This window comes from Manacus candei, unplaced genomic scaffold (genome assembly GCF_025592945.1).
Source record: "Manacus candei isolate 608988 ecotype Guabito, Panama unplaced genomic scaffold, ASM2559294v1 h1tg000074l, whole genome shotgun sequence".
Taxonomy (NCBI): Eukaryota; Metazoa; Chordata; class Aves; order Passeriformes; family Pipridae; genus Manacus; species Manacus candei.
Window position 1 is genome coordinate 416,889 of NW_026138122.1, and position 19,094 is coordinate 435,982.

Consider the following 19,094-nt stretch of genomic DNA (forward strand, 5'->3'; position numbering starts at 1 on the left):
GTTTGCCAGGGTCAGTTCATCCCAGCTCCTTCATCTTGTTTCCTCCACTAACAGCAGCAACCATCCTAGTTGCTTGCATCCTCAGCCTACATTGATGAGCAGTTAATAAATGCCCATGATTAGTGAAAACCTAACTGTAGTCACTGGTCTTACTGTGAGGCAAAGAGCTTCTTTGGCAACTCTAAATATACCAGTGTTTTAATTTCTGTACTCGTCTCTTGCTGCAGCTCTATATTACTTAGTGCTTTAATTGACTATTATGCCAGGAAGAAACATTTGTATGCAACAGTGAGTAGTTCTGCAGGCTGTTGCTCTGCTGCATGACCATTCCTTTTAGAGGAAGTAAGCTGTCAAGTTTTGATATCTCCAGCATGAGGTGGATTGCCTTACTGTGGAATGAGTCCAAGGCTTATGGTCCTTTCTCTTGGGTTCTATTGGACCTTTAGTGTTTTGAGTTCAGCAAACCTCTGTAGATGGGGAAAAGACAAGTTCCCATAGAGAGAATAAAATTAAATTGTCACTTGCTATGGTAAGTAATTTTCATTTTCTACACTAATTTGGAGCTATACCTGTCTTCTGATTGTGAGCTGCATTTCCTATGCAGTAGGTGAGTTAACACACGGCCCTGTAGTTGTCACAAGTTACACATGCTTCTTTTACAAATGTTTGAAGTTTTGAGCTGTTAATTTATGGATGTTTTTGCATAGAAACAATCATATGAAACTGAGGCATTACCTGTGCTTGAATTTGCAATAATGCATCAGATTCTGCCTTTCCTCCTATATGCCTTTTTGACTTGTTTAAGACTTAGTTACCTGAAGTTCCAAGGCTGGTACTTTTGTGTATTTTGTGGGTGGTAGTGGTGGTGTTGTGTTTTGATTTTGATACAGTGAGAGCATGCCATGTTCTTAGTATATCCATGTAGTTTATCCAGGTAGGTCCATGCTGAGCCTTTCTAGTCTGAGTACACTCTTTGATCATGAATTTAGGGAGTCCCCACTTCAGCAACACTGGCAACAGTCTTTAGCCTTCCTTCTGTGCTAACCAGCTGGATTGATTTGAGTTAATGCTCTATTTCTTGGAGCCCTGAGACTTCAAAACTCTTCATTCAGTGAATTGTCTGCCCTGCTGCGGTAGATGCAATTTGAAAAAATCTCTGCCATATTTTTTTTAAAAGCTGTTCATTACCTGCTAATGATAAAGTTAGTTACCTTTCACTTGTGTTTCCCTCAAATCCTGGATTCACAAAATGGCCTGGGTTGGATCAGTAGTCCCCAGGGTCTTCCTTTCTACCCTTTTTAAAGGGATAGAGTGTTTCCTCTTTTCCAGTCACCCAGGACTTCACCTGACTGCCATGTCTTGTCAAATGTAGCAGAGTGGCTTGGCAACTACATCAGCCAATTCCCTCAGGACTCTAAGGGCTCTATGGGACATCTCACTGGGTCTCATGGATCTGTGTGTGTTCAAGTTCTTCAGGTGGCCATGAACCTGATCTTTCCATGCAGTGGGAGGGACTTTGCCTCTCCAGTCCTCGTCCTGCTGTACATCCACTCGAGAAGTGTGGGAAGAGGTGTTGCCATTGAAGACTTGTAAAAATATTGTTGAGGACCTCAGTCAGTGTTCTCATCCATAGTTACCAGTTTACCAGCATTGTTTATTGGGGGGACACACCTCCTTGGCCTTCCCTTTTCTGGTAAACATACCTGTAGAAGCCTTTGCTGTTATTCCTTGTGTCCCCTGCCAGGTTCAGTTCCAGCTTTGCCTTGGCCTTCCTCACCCCATCCCTACACAACTACATTTTGTCTCTATACTCTTCTCAGGTTACCTGTCCTTGTTTTCACTGTTTGTGCATTGTCTTCTTTTAGTTTGATCAGCAGGTCCCTACTCAGCCATGCTGGTCTCCTGCCTTCCTTGACTGATTTCTTACTCCTGGGAATTGCTAACTCTTGCTCTCTATGGAGATCTGCCAACTCTGTTCTGCTCCCTCATCTACGAGGGCAGGGAGTGTCCCAGGGAATCCCACTGACTATCTCCTTGGAGAGCTGAAGTCTACCTTCTTAAAGTTCAGGGGCCTAACTTCTTGCCTGACCCATATCCCCTGGGACTGTGAACTCCTCCAATACTCGGTTGCTGCAGCCCAGGCTGCCTCCAATCTTGATGTCCCCAGTTAGCTCACTTGTGTTGGTGACCAGCAGATCCAGTAACACATCCCCTCTGGGAGGGCTGTGTATTGCCTGGGTCAGGCAGTTATCCTCCATGCATTGCAGGAATCTCAAGGATTGCCTGCAGCTACTTTTCCAGCATAAGTGGGGGTGATTGAAGTCCCCCAGTGGGAAAGGAGCCTGTGAGTGTGATGCCTCCTGTGACTGGAGCAAGGAGGCTTCAGCAGGCTCTTCTTGATCAGGGGCCTGATGTGGACACCAATCAAAAGGTTCCCTTTGTTGCTTCAGTCTCTCATTCTTACCCACAGACTTTCAACTTGCTCATGGCTGTTCTTCAAAGACAGCTCTTCACACTCAATCCAACCCTTGATGCAGAGGGCAACCCTCTCCTTCCTCCCCTCAGTTTCAGTAATGGCAAGTAGGTCATAACTTCCCAGCAGCAGAGTGGCTTCCTTCTGTTTGTTGCCCATGCTGCATGCATTGGTGCAAAGGCACCCCAGCTGGGCTGTCAGCCTGTCACCATCCTAGAGGAACACCCCTGAATTCTGGTAAATCTTTAGGCTTGCTCTACTTTCTTTGAAATCTTGATTTTATCTTATTTTTTCCAGGGCTTTCCAGTTATTGGCATTTTTCCTTCCAAATTTCTATCCTGAATTCTGTGCTGCTCTTCAGTTGCTCTGCAGACCTTTTCACGTGTGGAAGTAGAGGTCACTGACAGTATCCACAGGCAGTCAGATCAGTGGCTAATCCTGTGTTGTTGTCCCTTACAGCGAGACAGTGATGATGACGATGATGATGATGACCGGAGCACTGATCGGGAGGATGGACCACTAGAAGAGCAGATAGAGCGTTTGCAGGAAAAGGTAGAGTCAGCCCAGAGCGAGCAGAAGAATCTCTTCCTCGTTATATTCCAGGTAATGATGGGCAAAGTCTCTTCTTACTTTAGGTTTTGAAGTTACTGGGTTTATAAGCTTTCAGCATCACTTGCATCTTGGGCATCTTCTTGGGATAAGAATATTGGGAAGGGGTTGTTGGGTTTACTGTGGGTTAGAGTCAATCCAGATCATCCTTCTGCAAAGACTGCTTCTGAGCAGTGCTTAGGAACAGAGGAGTTCTGCTAGCATTGTTTCCTGAACAACCAGAAAGTAACTGGGTTTTACTTCCTTACTAAATGCAGTGTTTACCAAGCAAAATAATTATTCTCACATTGCTGTTCAAAGTGTCTGGACCCCAGATCCTCTTACCTGAGGTTAGGATTCTGCTTTCAATTGACGAGACTGAGTAAGTTTGGGTATTTTTCCCTCTCCTGCAGCGTTTCATTATGTTGTTAACGGAGCACTTGGTGCGCTGCGAGACTGGTGGAATCGATGTATTTACACCTTGGTACAAGAGCTGTATAGAGAGATTGCAGCAGATCTTCCTGCAGGTAAGTCTCATTTCTCGGTTTGGAAGGCTGTGGGCAGGGGCCGTGCTGGAAGGGAGAGCTCCGTGGGTGGGGAGCAGAGCGCTGCACGGCAGTAGCAGTAGGTGGCAGCAGCACGTCTTCTCTGAAGGCTGGTGTGCGGCCGGGTCATAGCGCTGGCTCTGGCCAAACCTCTGCCACAGTCCGGTGGAGTGACTGATCCTTGACTAATTCCCTGACCGAAAGCACACTGGAAAAATATTTCAAGATGTGACTATAAATTTCACCGAGTTCCGCTTAGCAGTGTGTTTATAGTAAGGGCAAAGTTGTGAATGGACAAGAATGCTGAAATAGATGTATTTTAAATGAGTGGATAAAACTATTGCAGGATTCCTTTTAATAAGGTGCATAAACATTTATTAAAAATAATTTCTGAATGCTTGGCTCTGTATTAAATCAGTTAACAAGCACAGGTGGCTGGATGAAAGTGATTAGATACAGGAAGCTGTACCTGTGTGAGCACAAGATAAGTTGAAGAATGGGAGGGGGGGTATAATTCTCCGTTGGGATAAACCCTTCCCTGGTAGTAGATGTGTCTTCAGAGGAAAGGAAATACCATGATTCTCCTATGCAGTGACACAACACCTGTGCCCTGCATACAGCTCAGGATGTGGGAATTGGAGGGAGCACAGTGCTGCTCAAGGCAGGATTTTGGTCCAGGCTGTGTTCTTGTGGTTGGTAGTGTCTCTGGGTTATGCTGTGTTGTGGAAATGAGATGTGCTAAACAATTCCGATGAAAATATTTGGCTTGTGATTCTTACATGTCTTGATTTCTCTGCTTATTCTTATATAAATATAAAGGAAAACAGTAAAGGTATGTGTCTTATTTTTGTTTGTTTTTTTTTTTTATCTGCCAGCACCACCAGATAATCCAGCAGTACATGGTGACCCTGGAGAACCTCCTGTTTACAGCTGAACTGGACCACCATATCCTGGCTGTGTTTCAGCAGTTCTGCGCTCTGCAGGCCTGAGGGATCGTTCATGGACAGAGTCTTGTCTGCAGGACTTCAATGAATTTTAATTTTTTTTTTTTAATGGCAAAACTTAACATGGGGATGGAAGAATTTTTTGAGTAAAACTGGCTTTCATGTGCTCCTATATAAAACAATAGAGTACTCTAAAAAAAACAACGAACTGTGTAAGCATCATAAGCCTTAAAAGATATGATCTATAGGGGATATTTGTGAAGTAATGTATGAATTCTTTTTATTGTCTTTTAATTTAGTATGACTCTTCGCTTCATGATAGTAATTTTGTTTCTCCCCTCTTGCCTGTATAAAAATCAGACACAACCCCTGTACCACTCCCAAAAAAAAATTCCAAACTCAGAACAACAGGAAAAAAACAATCCCAAACAACAGAACTTTTAACCTCTGCCTACCCCTTAAGGTCAAAGGAATTGCAGAAATGAAGAACAGTTCATAGTGTTTTGTCAGTAGGAAAGGGAATGCACCTTCTCAGTGACCCCTGTAGTAAATTCTCTAGTATGGCATAGGAAGACTGTCTTAACTTTGGGCACGTGAAACACGTTTTCAAAGTAGCTTATGGATTTGTTTATTATGAAGCCAGATAGATTTTCACAGTTTAAAAGAACATGTAATTCAATTGAATTTTGTTTTTAAAATGCATTGTCTAGTGTCTTATTACAGTATCTATAAACAGTAGATAAGCTTCATGGACCACTTCTGAAAAATGCAATCCTTTTTTCAGTGTGGTCAAAAAATAATGAACTGCTCCTGGTAGCAGTATTCACTGATAGACAGTAAGCAAGAGTTGGAGTGAAACAAACTTCTGACTTCCATACTGCAAGCCTTACCTGGATTTTGGGAGCTCCAGCCCCAGATGCTGGGAAGAGGACAGTGCAGTGTTGGGGTTGTTTTTTTTCTTTCAGCCAGTAACTAGTTGGCTGTCACATTTGCACTGGGCTGGACCTGCAGGCCTGCAGGGACGTCAGAAATCTTTCTGGTTAGTGACAGTGGGTGAAGAGAGTGCTCCCACCTCATCTGGCTTGGTAACAACTGCTTTGTGGTGGCTGCATCTGCCTCCCTCGCTTTAATATGTGACAACAGCACATTGCTCCCATGTCTTGAGAAAGCATTTTAATGCTGAATTAAGTGATATGTTACAGGAGACTTAGACTGGGAGAACACAACCTGAAAGTAGAGTAGCCTTAGTTCTGAGTTATGCAAGTAACACTACGTACTTAAAGGCCAAACTAGAGTGGTCTGTGTCAGTGGTGAATGGCAAGGGAGCTGCTGTCAGTGTGCAGTGTTTCCAACCTGTTTATGGTCTCTTCATTTTGCAGATGAACGTTCAGAAGAACTCCGTACTCAGTGCTATTTTAGTTTTAGCTTAGAAAATTACAGGCTTTGAGTAATTTTGTTCCTGTACAAATTATTATTTGAAGTATTATGCCTAGAAGTGCATTTCATTGCATTGACCAATGACCTCCTGATGCAGCAAGGAGGGTAAAAACCAGAATTTTCTGTTTTGACTGTTGACATAAGTTTGTGTGGCCTGTAGCAATCGAATATATCCTCATAGACTTAGATCTGTTACTTCTGCTTTTTCTGCTTGCCCTTTCTGACTTGACTGATCCCTCCATTCTTTCAGAGTATACTGTTATTTGTTGTAAATTTGCTTTATGCAAGAGTTTTGTCAGTCATGCACGGACTTGTGCTTCAGATCTTTCTCTGTTAATGTTCTTGAGTAATCAAATAGGAGTTTTTGTTGGTTGTTGTTTTTTTTTTTTTTAAGAAACATTTAATACTTTAGAAGTTTTAATTGGATTTTAATAGTTTTTTCACTGGCTTGGATCAGTATCAGAATTCTGATATTAATTAATGGTGGGGGTTTTGACTATAAATGTGACTTCTGTTAAACTGTAATGCAGTTAGAACTTGCAAACCTGTAACTTTCTTTGAGCCTTGACAAATACTGATGCTGGGGATACAGTTGCAAATGCTTGAGTGTAATCGTATGTTATAAAACCAAATAGGAATGTCTTTTGAAATTGATTTAATTTCCAATCATGCCAAGGTTTGACCACGGGCTTTGATTACATTTCTTGAGCCTGTTGGACACCTTCACCTTCTTTAAGGTCTAATGGCGTACACCTGACTTGGAACTGCCTGAAGCATGTGGTGGCGGGTAGTGTAAAGATGCTGTAGAAATGTGGTGTGGTTGGAAAAAAATGCACAATTAAAGACAAAAATAAATGAAGGTGAAGCAGGTTGCTACTGAGGGTGTTTGTCCTGTCTTTTTTTGGGGGGCACTGAAACAAAGCAGTCATGCTGGGTTATGCTGGTGTTAAATGCAGTGGGGTTTGGAGGAGTTTTGTCCCAACACTTGTGCTGGTATCCTGACTAACACACAAGCCTTCACCTCCTTGTGCTGTGGCTGGTCTGACACACTGCCCCACCTGCACAGCCATGTGAGGCAAACATATGTGCTGCTAAGTGCGAGGGGGTGCTCACGCAGACATCCTCCCTCCCTCCCTCTTGCCACCTCCTGTCCTCTGGCAGGGGGAGGTGCTGCTCCAGGAAGTCAGGAAGGTGTGGACTGGTGGTGCTTGCTGAGGGGAGGGCTGTTGCAGCGTGCCCACAGGTTATTCAGTAGCCAGTGCACACCTCCCAGCTGCCCCGGAGAGGAGTTTAGGGACCCAAGACAACACCGGGTAATGAAACCGTGACATGGAGGACTACCTCCAAAAGCCCTGCTGGGATCTGCCCTCCAGCTAACCCCTCATGCCACTTTCCTAGGCCTTGCAAGGCCCCAAAGGCCTTCTGTGCTTAGAGGGAAGGCAGGTTACTGGGGAGCTGCAAATGAAGCACTGAGGAAGTAAAGACCTATTACTGGAACCATCATCTGCCCTTCCCAGACACCTTGTCTCCTTCTCTAACAGAATCACAGAATCAATTAGGTTGGAAAAGACCTCTGAGGTCATCAAGTCCAACCTCTGACCAGCTTGTCAGCTTGACGTCCAGTCTTTTCTTAAACAGCTCCAGGTGACTCCAGCACCTCCCTGGGCAGCCCATTCCAATGTTTAAGAACTCCTGTGAAGAAATTCCTCCTGATGTCCAACCTAAACGTCCCCTAATACAGCCTGGGGCTATGTCCTCCTGACCTATCTCTAGTTGCCTGGGAGATGAGGCTGACCCCCACCTGGCTACAACCTCCTTTCAGGGAGTTATAGAGAGTGATGAGGTCTCCCCTGAGCCTCCTTTTCTGCAGGTTGAACAACCCCAGCTCCCTCAACTGCTCCTCATAGGATTTGTGCTCCAGACCCTTCCCCAGCTCTGTTGCCCTTCTCTGGGCACTCTCCAGCACCTCAGTGTCCTTCCTGAATTGAGGGGCCCAGAACTGGACACAGAACTGGAGGTGTGGCCTCACCAGTGCTGAAGACAGAGGGACAATCCCTGCTCTGGTTCTGGTGGCTGCGTTATTTCTGACATAGGCCAGGATGTCACTGGCCTTCTTGGCCACCTGGGCACACTGTTGGCTCATGTTCAGCTTCCTGTTGACAAGCACCCCCAGGTCCTTTTCCATAGGGCAGCTTTTCAGCCACTCTGCCCCCAGCCTGTAGTGCTGCATGGGGTTGTTGTGGCCCAAGGGCAGTACCTGTCACTTGGCCTTATTGAACCTCACACCATTGTCCTCAGCCTATCAATCCAGCCTGTCCAGATCCCTCTGCAGAGCCTTCCTAACCTCCGGATCAACACCCACCCAACTTGATGTCTGCAAACTCACTGAGGGTGCACTTGATTTCCTCATCCAGATCATCAGTAAGGATACTGAACACGATTGGGCCCAACACTGATCCCTGGGGAACTCCCCCTAGTGATCAGACACCAGTTGGATGTAACACCACTCACCACCACTCACTGGGCCAGGCCACCCAGCCAGTTTTTAACCCAGAGAAGAGTGCACATGTCTAAGCCATGGGCTGCCAGCTTTTCCAGGGTAATGCTGTGGGAGACGGTGTCAAAGGCTTTACTTAAGTCCAGGTAGACACATCCACAGCCTTTCCCTCATCCACCAGGCGGGTCACTTGGTGTAAAAGGAGATCAGGTTGGTCAGTCAGGACCTGCATTTCCTAATCTGTGCTGGCTGGGCCTGATCCCTTGGTTGTTCACTCGAGTGATCTGTTCCATAAACTTGCCAGTAGTCACCAAGATCAGGCTGACAGGCCTGTAATTTCCCAGATCCTCATTCCAACCCTTCCTGTGGATAGGCATCGCGTTGGCCAACCTCCAGTTGTCTGTGACCTCCCCGGTTAGGCAGGACTGATGACAAATGATGGAAAGTGGCTTGACGAGCTCTTCTGCCAACTCCCTCAATACCCTCAGGTAAATCCTGTCCTGTCCCAGAGACTTGTGAGTGTCTTAAGTGCCACAGCAGGTCACTACTTCCTTCTGGATTGCAGGGTGTCTATTCTGTTCCCCACCTGGGTCTATCAGCTCAGGGGGCTGGTGGCCCTGAGGATAACTGGTCTTTCTCCTTAGACTGAGGCAAAGAAGGTATTAAGTACCTCAGCCTTTTCCTCATCCTTGGTGACCATGTTCCCCCCTGCATTCAATAAAAGATGGAGATTTTCCTTGACCCTCCTTTTGTTGTAATAAAACCACTTTTTATTATATTTCACAGTGGTGCCCAGGTTGAGTTCTAACTGAACTTTCACCTAGTTTTCTCTTTACATGGCCCAACAACATCCTTGTACTCTTCCTGAGTTTTCTGCCCCTTCTTCTAAAGGTCATAAGCTCTTTTATTTCCCCTGAGTTCCAGCAAAAGCTCCCTGTTCAGCCAGGCCTGTCTTCTTCCACAACTCATCTTTCAGCACATAGGGACAGCCTACCTAAAAGCATATCAAGTCTTCCTGGACCCTTTTGTTATTAAGGACTGTTTTCCAAAGGACCCTTTGAACCAGTGTCCAGAATAGGCCAAAGTCCACTCTCCAGAAGTCCAAGGTTTTGTTGATTCCCTTCCTTAGTTTACCAAGAATCAAAACCTATCATTTCATGGTCTGTGTGCCCATGATGGCCTTTAACCATCACATCTGCCACCAGCCCTTCTCTGTTCATAAACAGCATGTCTAGGGGGGCACCACTGGTAGACTCATGTTGTGGTTTAGGAATGATGTTCCCCAATTGTGTTTCCACTGAAACGCTCCAAACCATACACAGCTCACTCATTTCCCCCTCCCCCTGCAGTGGGATGGAGAGGAGAACTGGAGTCACAAAAGGTAAAGATCATAGGCTGAGATAAGAACAATTTACTGGAACCAGCAACAGCAACTGAAAGGAACAGTAACACGCCAGTAAGAGTGTGCAGTGTGCAAGAGAGACGAGCGATTCCCCCACGAGTGCTCACCATGAGGAACACGGTGTTATCCTGCCTGGAAGGGACCCCCTTCCGCCCACCCCCGTCCCCCTGTGTATGGACTGAGATGGTGTCTAGGTCCTCGTCCTGCCCCTCCTGGATACTGCAAAAATGAACCCTGTCCTGGCAGGAATCAGGACAAGTTGCTTACCATCAGGAAGATATCTTCCACATACTCCAGGAACCTCCTAGACTGCCTCCTCACCAGCAGACATCCCACAAGTTAAGTGTCTCCCACAAAACCAAGGTTAGCAACCACAAAATGTCAGCCAGCTCCTTCTAAAATACTTCATCTGCTTCTTCATCCTGGTTGGGTGGTCTATAACAGACTCCTTCCAGGATGTCTGCTTTGTTAGCCTTCCCCCTCATCCTTATCCATAGGTATCCAATCTTACCATCACTGTCTTTGAACTCTGCAGTCAAAACACTCCCTGAAGTACAGAGCCATGCCACCCCTCTCCTTCCCTGTCTATCCCTTCTGAAGAGCTTACAACCATCACTGCAGCACTCCCGGTGTGGGACTCATCCCCCATTTCCGTGATGGCGAATACATCATAGCTTTCCGCACAGCCAGTGCTCCTCTGACAGGAGCAAACCAGCAGTGGAATGTTCACCTTCATTTCATCAGCATATCAAGTACAATGATACAAACTTATCTTTTGGTCTAGGAGATACCAATTTTTGAACTGTTGCAAATGTGTTATATTCTACCCTAAGATCGAGCTTAAAAGCCAAAGTTTACTGTTCTGTACAGCGCTTCTTACAACTGAAAAATGTAACTCTTTACAGAATTTGGCAACAGCTTGGTCATAATTAGCATTTATTTGACTTTAATACAAAATACCATTAAAAACAAAACAAAACAAAAAAACCAAAACACCAAAAAAACCCCAAAACCCAGATTAACGCTACATCTTCTCGTAAGTTAATTCATGGCCACATACAGTGCATGTCTTTTTATATGTGTCTTCATCTATGTTTTCTTCTGGTCCATACTCATGTTCATGGATAGTAGCTGCTTTCTTCCACAAACTGCTCCTCACAGCTCGGCGCAGTTCTAAAGAGATATACAAGAAAATGTTAGGATTTTAATAAATCTTAAATAACGTTTAATAAAACTCAAGCTAACCACCTTTCTGAGGCCTACAGATGACAAAACACTTGCTGCCTGTCTTCCATAAATTTTGGGCAAGTATCTGCTCTTGCAAGAACAAGCTCTGACTTGCCTGGCAATCCTCACCTTGTCTGCTGTTTTCAAGGCTAAGAACTACACTGGCATAGGATCTCACAGGCAAAGATTTTCCATCTGGACTAAGGACGTGTTGCTCACTGCCTTTTTACAAGAAGCCATTCAAAGGTATCCAAAAGGAGTTGGTGAAACGCAAAGGAAAAGTTTTTATAGAACACCTCATTTATTTTACATGACCAAGAGAGAGTCATTTTCATTCAGGTCACAGTGAGCCTCCCAAATGACTTGGCATTCTCTAAGCTTTATGCCCAATAATATGAGTTGCCTCTGCAGCATCTGCAGTGAAATCTGCAGGTTCTCCAGAGCGCACAGGCTGGCAGCAGAGCCCAAGATATCTTCCGGATGTTGCAAGAGGGTGGCAAGCATACTGAAGAGCAAAACATGGTCACATTTTGAGCCAAGCCATTCAGGTTGCAAACTTCGTCACGTTAAGGCCTGTACTTGCACTGAACTCTGGCACCTCGGCTACAGCCTGCTGCCAGTGAGTCTGTGCGCAGAACACCAATGGCCCAGAGGGGTTATTTGTGCAGCCTCAAGTCCTGCCTCCTCCAGACAACACCAGTATACCCAGCTGGAGCTTTCTGCCCCCACAAGTGTGGACCCAAAGGGAAACAGGGATGCTACAGGTCACAAAGAAAAGTTCCACCCATCAAATACTCTCCTAAATACTAAGTTCTCAGGAAAAAACCCAAGGATAATGTGCAGTAAAGACAGCGGTGGGGAATGAAGTGAGCAATGCTGGGAAAAGGCATTTTCTACTCTCATTTACGGTCACTCCACCCAAGGGCCTATCTATGACAGAAATGCCATAAAAACCTATGTCCTCCACAAGTCAAACGAAACAGAACAATCCATGGCACATTCTGGGTCATACCAAAAAATTAGAAGAACACCAAAATGAACCATCATAACTGATTTGTCACATCACATCCACAGGACAATAGGGTAATTCAGGTTGGAAGGGATCTCAATCCTACAGTCCAACCCTCTGCCCAAAATAGTCAGCTATGAGCTCACACCAGACTGCTCTAGTCTCATCTAGTTCTTGGAAAACTCCATTTTGCCACCATGAAGACTTTCTCAGTACCTTAATCAGATGCAGACAAGAGATTCAAACAAAACTGTACTTAATCTCAGGTACTGCAGTATATAACTTTAACCCTTTACCTTTAACCTTCTTATCAAACTTCTTCTGTTTCATCTTCTCTCTGCTGTCACGGCGGAGCTCCTTTGCTTCTTGCAATGCGTCTTCGCTACCCCACACTTCAAGTGAACGCTTGATTACCTACAGGATGGACATAAATGTCTTTTTTCCCCCAGAAATGATAAAAGTAAACTACTCTAACTTGCAAATTGCCAACCCAATCTTCTTCTGCCTCTGCTCTTGACCAACAAAATACTGCATTCCTTCCACAAGAAGAGGCAACGCTGATTTTTAGTGTCAGCTGGATGTAACCTGGGACTTCCCCAGTCAGGCAGGACTGATGATAAAGTTAAACCCAGCTCTAATTTAGCACATATTTCACTAAAGCAACAGCATTCCTATAAAAGTAGCAAACAAGAAATGACAACAGTCCTGGAAAATCCAAAAACCCACTTGCTTTTCCTGCTGCCTCTGAGGGCAGAGCTGTGAACACAGCTACAAGGGGAGCAGCAGCTGCCCCATGCACTTCAGAGTAGCACCGAAAGGCCACGTGCTTCATGACTTGGAATTGTGCAACCCACTGAAGCTGCGCTCCATGAGCATTTGCAAAATGCTCTCAAACGCAGACATTTTCAAAAATTTGGACCACAACCATCTAACTCTAACAAGCTATGCATAACACAGAGCTTTCACAAAATCATTCAGGTACCAAGTCACACCATTTTGGCTACCAAAGTTGTACAAAGCAAAAAGAGGTCTAAAATCCAGTAAGTTTCTATACCTGCAGTTTTAAATAAAGTTTCATTTCACCCCATCGTGAATTATGAGGGTTTTTCTTCACAATGAATCTGAGCACCGGTTCCCTCTTGTCTAAGTCACAGTCTTTAAGGAGATACTCTTCTTTTGCTTCTGTCCTTGTTATAAGCTTATGTTTATCTTCAACATCTCTGTAAGATGTAAAATAATGATGAGAAAGCTACACCCTAAAACCACAGGTTATTAACATCTAAGTTCCCATCCCTTTCAACATTCCTGAAATACAGGTAGCCCTAATCCCCTCTGGTTTTTATGCATGCAAATAACTTTGGATTCCGACAGTCTAGCTAAACTCCAGGCTAGATTTACTGAAACTGTTTAAAAATTCTCCCATTTGAGCAAACGCAGGCTGAGAAGCCTGCTCTTCTAGAAAGGCTCTTCAACTTTTTTACTAGAGGGAGTAACTGAAACGTAAAATTAGTATGAATAATTTTAGGTATTCACCTAACCCAGACGCAATCCAAGAGGACAAAAGTATAAGTATCAGCCTGACACATGGTCAAGAGAGAAAGAATGTGTAATGTGATACAGATCACCTGAGAATATACACACTCCATATGCTTCTAGATCCTAGAAACTGATTAGCAACACAGAGCACTTGTTTCTATAATGCAAGACAGTAGGCAGAAGAACCATAACAGAAAGACCTTAAAAGACTGTAGCTTTCACCAGACAGATAATGAAAAATTGTAACCACAGCAGCATTTATGAGTTCATGGAAAAAATTACTTTTACGCAATCCTGACTGAAGTGCAACTTGAATTGCTTGAGCTGCCAAACGCTAAGTGCTAACAACGGTCATCAAGGAAGTACTGCTGTAAACGTAGCTTTACTAGAATTCAAAGTTCACAGTAACAGCTACTTCACCAAGGAGACTCTAGTGTTCAGCTGTTCAGCTGCAGGAACTTAGGTCGGAAGGAAAACTACTCCCAAGGCTTTAAGTCCTGTCCTTTACACTGTAACTTCCAGAGACACCACTTCGCCTGCAACGCCTGTGAACTGTCTACACCATGTGCACACGCCCAGCCACTCCCTGCAGTAAAGGGGTTGGCTCCCAGAACCAACTCCAAGCTGCTTTTTTTTTTTTCATTCACCCAATTCACTCTTACACACATGGATGGCTCGCTGTTGCAGTTGGTTTCATTGCCCTGGTTATCTTGATGGCCTTTGGAGCATTTTCTATGTTAAAGATAAGAGCACAGAGACTACCTTCCGCTCAAGGTCGAACTTCTGCTTACCCTGCAGGCCAACCAGTAACCTCGCACAGGGGCTCTGCCCTTTGGCTGCTGTGCTCCCAGCCGGATCGTGCTGACTAAGTACCAACTCCACTCAGGTTAAATCACTAGGACCACAAGCGTGCTCCTCCTAATCCATGTTTTACTTGAGAGCAGGTACTTGTGTTCCATCAGATTTTCAACTGCCTGTAGTGTGCAGCCAGACATAACTTTCCACACTGACAAACGCACCAGCTGTTCTTATGACATGTCGTATGAAAAGCCACTGATGTCCCTATCCTAAGGCAGGCTTACAAGACACTGCTGTGAATTAATTCCATAATGGAAAATACACAGGGCATCAGTCAACCTTACTTTTTTTATCCAAGTTACTGAAATGTCTCTTTTTATGACAGCCTTTTTAATAAACAGAATGACCGTAACTCACTGAATTATGGCCAGAAATCTTTTTATGTAAAATAGTGCTTCTCTCTCCTGATTATTTGCAATACCTGCAATTATCACATGTTGCCCAATCAAAGTGCTGCATAAGGTAGGAGTCCATGAATTCTTTGCCACAGTCTCCACAGATGAGATAGTCAAATTCTAGTACGGGTGCTAATGGAAAAAAATATTTTTTAAAGGGACTACAATGATAAAAACAAGCATCTAGAATTGGTATTACAGGCAATTTTACTAAAATTCACATTATAGCATGTTACAGACTAGTTTCACTCTAATAAGTCTTCCAGAATGATACAGTACAAATTCAAACCTGTTACCATACAATCCCATCTCTGCCGGTACGTTTCTGTTCTCGTTCGGGAGTTCAGTTTTAAGAACTTGATTTCAACATTCAAATGCACACATTTGTTTTTAACTTAGCCATTGTTAAAAAAAAACCCCATTTCCCCACTAAGTACTTCATATCCCCTCCTTCCACTTCCTCTGTTCTGACCCTCCCAAAAATATGTCCTCATTCATAGAGGACATGCGGGTAAGAACATGAGGAAGCAAAGAAAGGGATGCATTTTAAAGAGGGTGGCTAGAGCAGGAAACTACAGGAGCTGCGCTGGCATTGTAGTTCTCTCAGCCCTGCTCCAGTTTTTTTCCTAGCTCAGCCACACCTGCCTCTCCCTAAATGTGCTCAGTGGAGGCCTGGGGCAGTTGGCAAGGTTCTTGTCCGTTCCAGCTGGCAGAAACGGAGGTGGATGGCCAGAGAGCTGCTAGGAGTGGAATGGGGATGGAGCTCCACTACAATCCTCTCCCCAAGCCCTCTCAGCACTGCTCCAAGCCCAGACTCATCTCAGCGCCAGCCATCACTTCTGGGCGCATCCTCAACGGGCGGATCACCTCCAGCGTCATCACCATCTGCTTTATGTTCCATGGGACACCAAGAAACACCGATTCACAGAACAACAGCTACAAGGAACATTCTTTGAACGGTAACATTGGAGTTCTAGCACAAAATTCACATTTCCGTACAGTTTTGAGATCCAAAAGTAAGGCAATGCTGTGGAATTTTAAGAACACCTGAAGCAGAAGATTAATGGTTGACATGCAGCACCATACATTTTAATTGCGTTTGCATTTATAGCAGATCCGATCCAATAAAGTCGACATTTTATGTAAATTCCGTCCTACTAGCGACAGCCGGATGCTCAGTACTTCACACAGTCATTTCATCCTCTTACATCACATTCCATCATTTAAGGCAGTGCTCCCGAACACGAAGACATTTTATTAAGACAATGACGTTATGAATTACACAGCAAAAATTACCCCCCCGTGCAAAGGCATCCCAGATCTACTTTAATTTATTGTTAAACGTTAGCCCATCAAAAGAAGCAGGGCTGCTAATTGTTTACACTGCTAATGAAAGCTGGTGCTGATTTCTAACAAAGAGATACACTGCACCAACAGCCCCGCAGCTGATTCAAGCAGAACAAAGCAAGACAAAGACAATCCCAGAGAAGAAAGTGGATCTATTTTGGGACCCTTACTTCTCTATTTGCTTTTTTGGAGGGGAGAATATCGCAAGGCAATGTGCTGAAATTCTCCACCGAACGATCGGTAACTTGGCGCCAGCACGTTTTATAACGATAAAAGCTGGCACTGCAGCAGCGCTCCGGTTTTGGCACAAACCACATCAACCCCAAAATTCCCAGAACCGACGAAGCCGCGCAGGTTTACTATAATGTCGGTCCAAAAATTCTAATTCCCCGAAAGATATAATGGAAATAACGTTTATAGGGGGAAAAAAAAAAATTAAAAACGTGCTATACCCAAGGGCACTGGCTGTGTCCCACTTCCGCGGCTTAAAATTCTTCATTTTTAATTACCGAGCCGATTTAATGCTATAGCCGATTTAATGCTGAAAAGAATCGGACGCGCCACTAATCGAGCACATCCAGAAAAACGTGTGAAAGAGGAAGAGAGGAAAAAAAGGGTAAAAAACGGAAAAAAAAAAAAAAGAAAGAAAGAAAAGACGGTAAGAAAGGAGGGTAAAAAAGCCCGGGAAAAAAAAAAAAAAAAGGGCGCCCATCCATCCATCCCGCCCTGCTGGCGCGGCCGGAGCCGGCTCACTGTCGCCCCCGCGCCTTCCTGCCCTCCCCCGCCAGCCCCGCGCACGCGGTGGCGACGCCTCCTCCCGCCGCCTCCCCGCCAAACGCCCGCCGCTCCCTATAGGCTTTTTTTTTAATTTTTTTTTTTTTTATTACCGGGTGTGTGCACGATCTTCTCGCCGGCGCCGGGCTCTTCCTTCTTCTCCTCGTCCTCCTCCTCCTGCTCCAGGAAGAATCCCCCTCCCGTGTCCACGACCTTGGGGAGGGCCCGCGCCCGCGCGCCGCCGCCGCCTGCGGGAGCACAAACGAGGCGGGCGCTGCGTTAAAGCGCCGCCGCCGCCGCCGACAGGGGGCGCGCGCGGCCGCCCCCGCCGCGCCGCGCGCGCGAGGCGGGGGGCCGCGCGGAGAGCGCGCGCGTGCGAGGGCCCCCCCCCTCCCCCACACGTGTGGGGGGGAGGGGGGGCCCTCGCGCGCCGCGGCGGCGGTGGATTCTCCCCCCCCCCACCCCACCACCTTCTTCTTCTGTCTTCTTCTCCTTCTTCCCGCCGCCCCCCCCCCACCACCACCACCACCACGCCGCCCCCGCCGCCTCAAGCACAGCGGCGCCCCCCCCTCCCCCACCCCTTCCCCGCCTTTCCCCTCCCGAAATCCCTCCCGAAATCCCCCCTGAAAAAGGAGAAAAAGGGGCGCGGGGACTCGCCCGTTCCGCCGCCGCCGCCGCCATCCGACCTGCGGCAGGGTAGGGCCGGGCCGCCAGCCGCGCCTGCCGCAGTGCCAGCGCCCGCTGCCGGTTCCGCTCAATCTTCGCCAGCGCCGCCGCCGAGAGGTGCGGCCGCTCGCCCGCCGCCGCCGAAGCGTCCTGGTCGCGGTCCTGGTCGCGGTGCGGGGCCGGGGCCGCGCCCGCCATGGCGGCGGCGGCGGGAGCGGCGGAGCCCCGCGGTCCCCCCCGCTCCGGCTGCCGCTCTCGCCCTTCCCCTCGCCGAGCCGCCGCCGCACTGCGCCTGCGCAGGGCGAGGGGCGGGGGTGGCCACCGAAGGGGCGAGGCCGCCCGCGCAGGCGCGGAGCCGCCGCCCCGCCCCCTCCCCGCGCGCCGCCAGGGCGGGGGCCCCGCCCCGCCGCCGCCGCGCGGGGCGCGCCGGGAGGGCGCGCGGGGGGGGGAGGGGAGGGGGGCCGCGCGCGCTGCTCGGCGGCGGGGCGGGGCACGCGGCCCGCGGCCCGCGTGGCGCGCGGGGGGGGCGAGGGGCGCGCGCGGGGCCGGGGGGGGCCCGGAGTCGGACCGGGGGGGGCGGCGGGACCGGCCCCGGGATCCGGATCGGGATCGGGGTCAGGATTGGGACCGGCATGGCGGACCGACGGGACGGGGGGGCGGGGGACTGGGGGAGGGGAGTCGATGATGACCCTGCGCTTTCCGCACCGTCCCCCGCCTCGGGCCCGAGCGGCCCCGTGGAAAAAAAAAAAAAAAAAAAAAAAAAAAAAGCCATAAATCCCGCCCCGCCCGGCAGGAATTCCTCAGCAGCGTCACCCAGCAATGCCCCTTTTGTCCGCCCGGCCCGGCCCCGCCACAGCCCTGCGCAGGGCTGGTACCCGGCCGGAAACGGCCCCGGCCACGTTTTCTGCCCAGAAAACTGCTGGATCCCCGTCCCCGTCTGTGCTCCCGCTGTTCGCGGCCCCCGGTGATCCCAGCCTCGCTCGGCACCGGGAAAGAGAGCTTTCCGACCGAAATCCCCGTCCCTGCCTTTCATGGTCGCGCGTGTTCGGCGCAGGATAAATGGAGGCTGCAGCCTTCCCCATAGACGAGGGGCGCGCAAATGGCTTTGTCATGCAAATGTGGCTCTAAGCCACCTTCTTGTAAAGCCACTTAATGCCGAGCAGGCAGTGATCCTCGCCCGCCCGTCAGGCAGCGCCTGCCCTGTCCTTGAAGGAACGGAAATGGAGGCACTGGCACAGATGCACGGTCCCTGCCTCCATGCTGAATCGGGATGACCTCACAGCGCAGGGAGAAGCCTCCCATTCCTCCCCCCACCCCCGAGGTCTCTCTCTTCCGCGAAACTAAACTAGTTTCCTGCCAGCCTTTCCCTGCTGCTCCCAGAATACTGTCCCCTGTT

The 19,094-nt window shown here is 47.7% G+C and overlaps 2 protein-coding genes across 2 annotated transcripts in view; one reads left to right on the forward strand and one right to left on the reverse strand.

The window, feature by feature from the left end:
* NCBP1 (nuclear cap binding protein subunit 1) overlaps positions 1–6,867 on the forward strand; it is a 29,581-nt gene extending 22,714 nt beyond the window's left edge. Inside the window, exons 21-23 of the mRNA XM_051809019.1 lie at positions 2,933–3,076; positions 3,475–3,588; positions 4,482–6,867. Of these exons, the coding sequence (XP_051664979.1) occupies positions 2,933–3,076; positions 3,475–3,588; positions 4,482–4,595 (372 nt within the window). The 3' untranslated portion in view covers positions 4,596–6,867. The remainder of the gene's footprint in view (positions 1–2,932; positions 3,077–3,474; positions 3,589–4,481) is intronic.
* A 3,938-nt stretch (positions 6,868–10,805) lies between these two features.
* On the reverse strand, positions 10,806–17,980 carry XPA (XPA, DNA damage recognition and repair factor). Its single transcript, XM_051809016.1, has 6 exons — positions 17,719–17,980; positions 17,146–17,280; positions 14,938–15,043; positions 13,177–13,342; positions 12,419–12,536; positions 10,806–11,059 (listed from the first exon to the last, which is right to left on the reverse strand). The coding sequence occupies exons 1-6, from the start codon at positions 17,894–17,896 to the stop codon at positions 10,911–10,913; spliced, it is 852 nt and encodes a 283-aa protein (XP_051664976.1). The 5' UTR covers positions 17,897–17,980; the 3' UTR covers positions 10,806–10,910.
* Between the last annotated feature and the right edge of the window lie 1,114 nt (positions 17,981–19,094).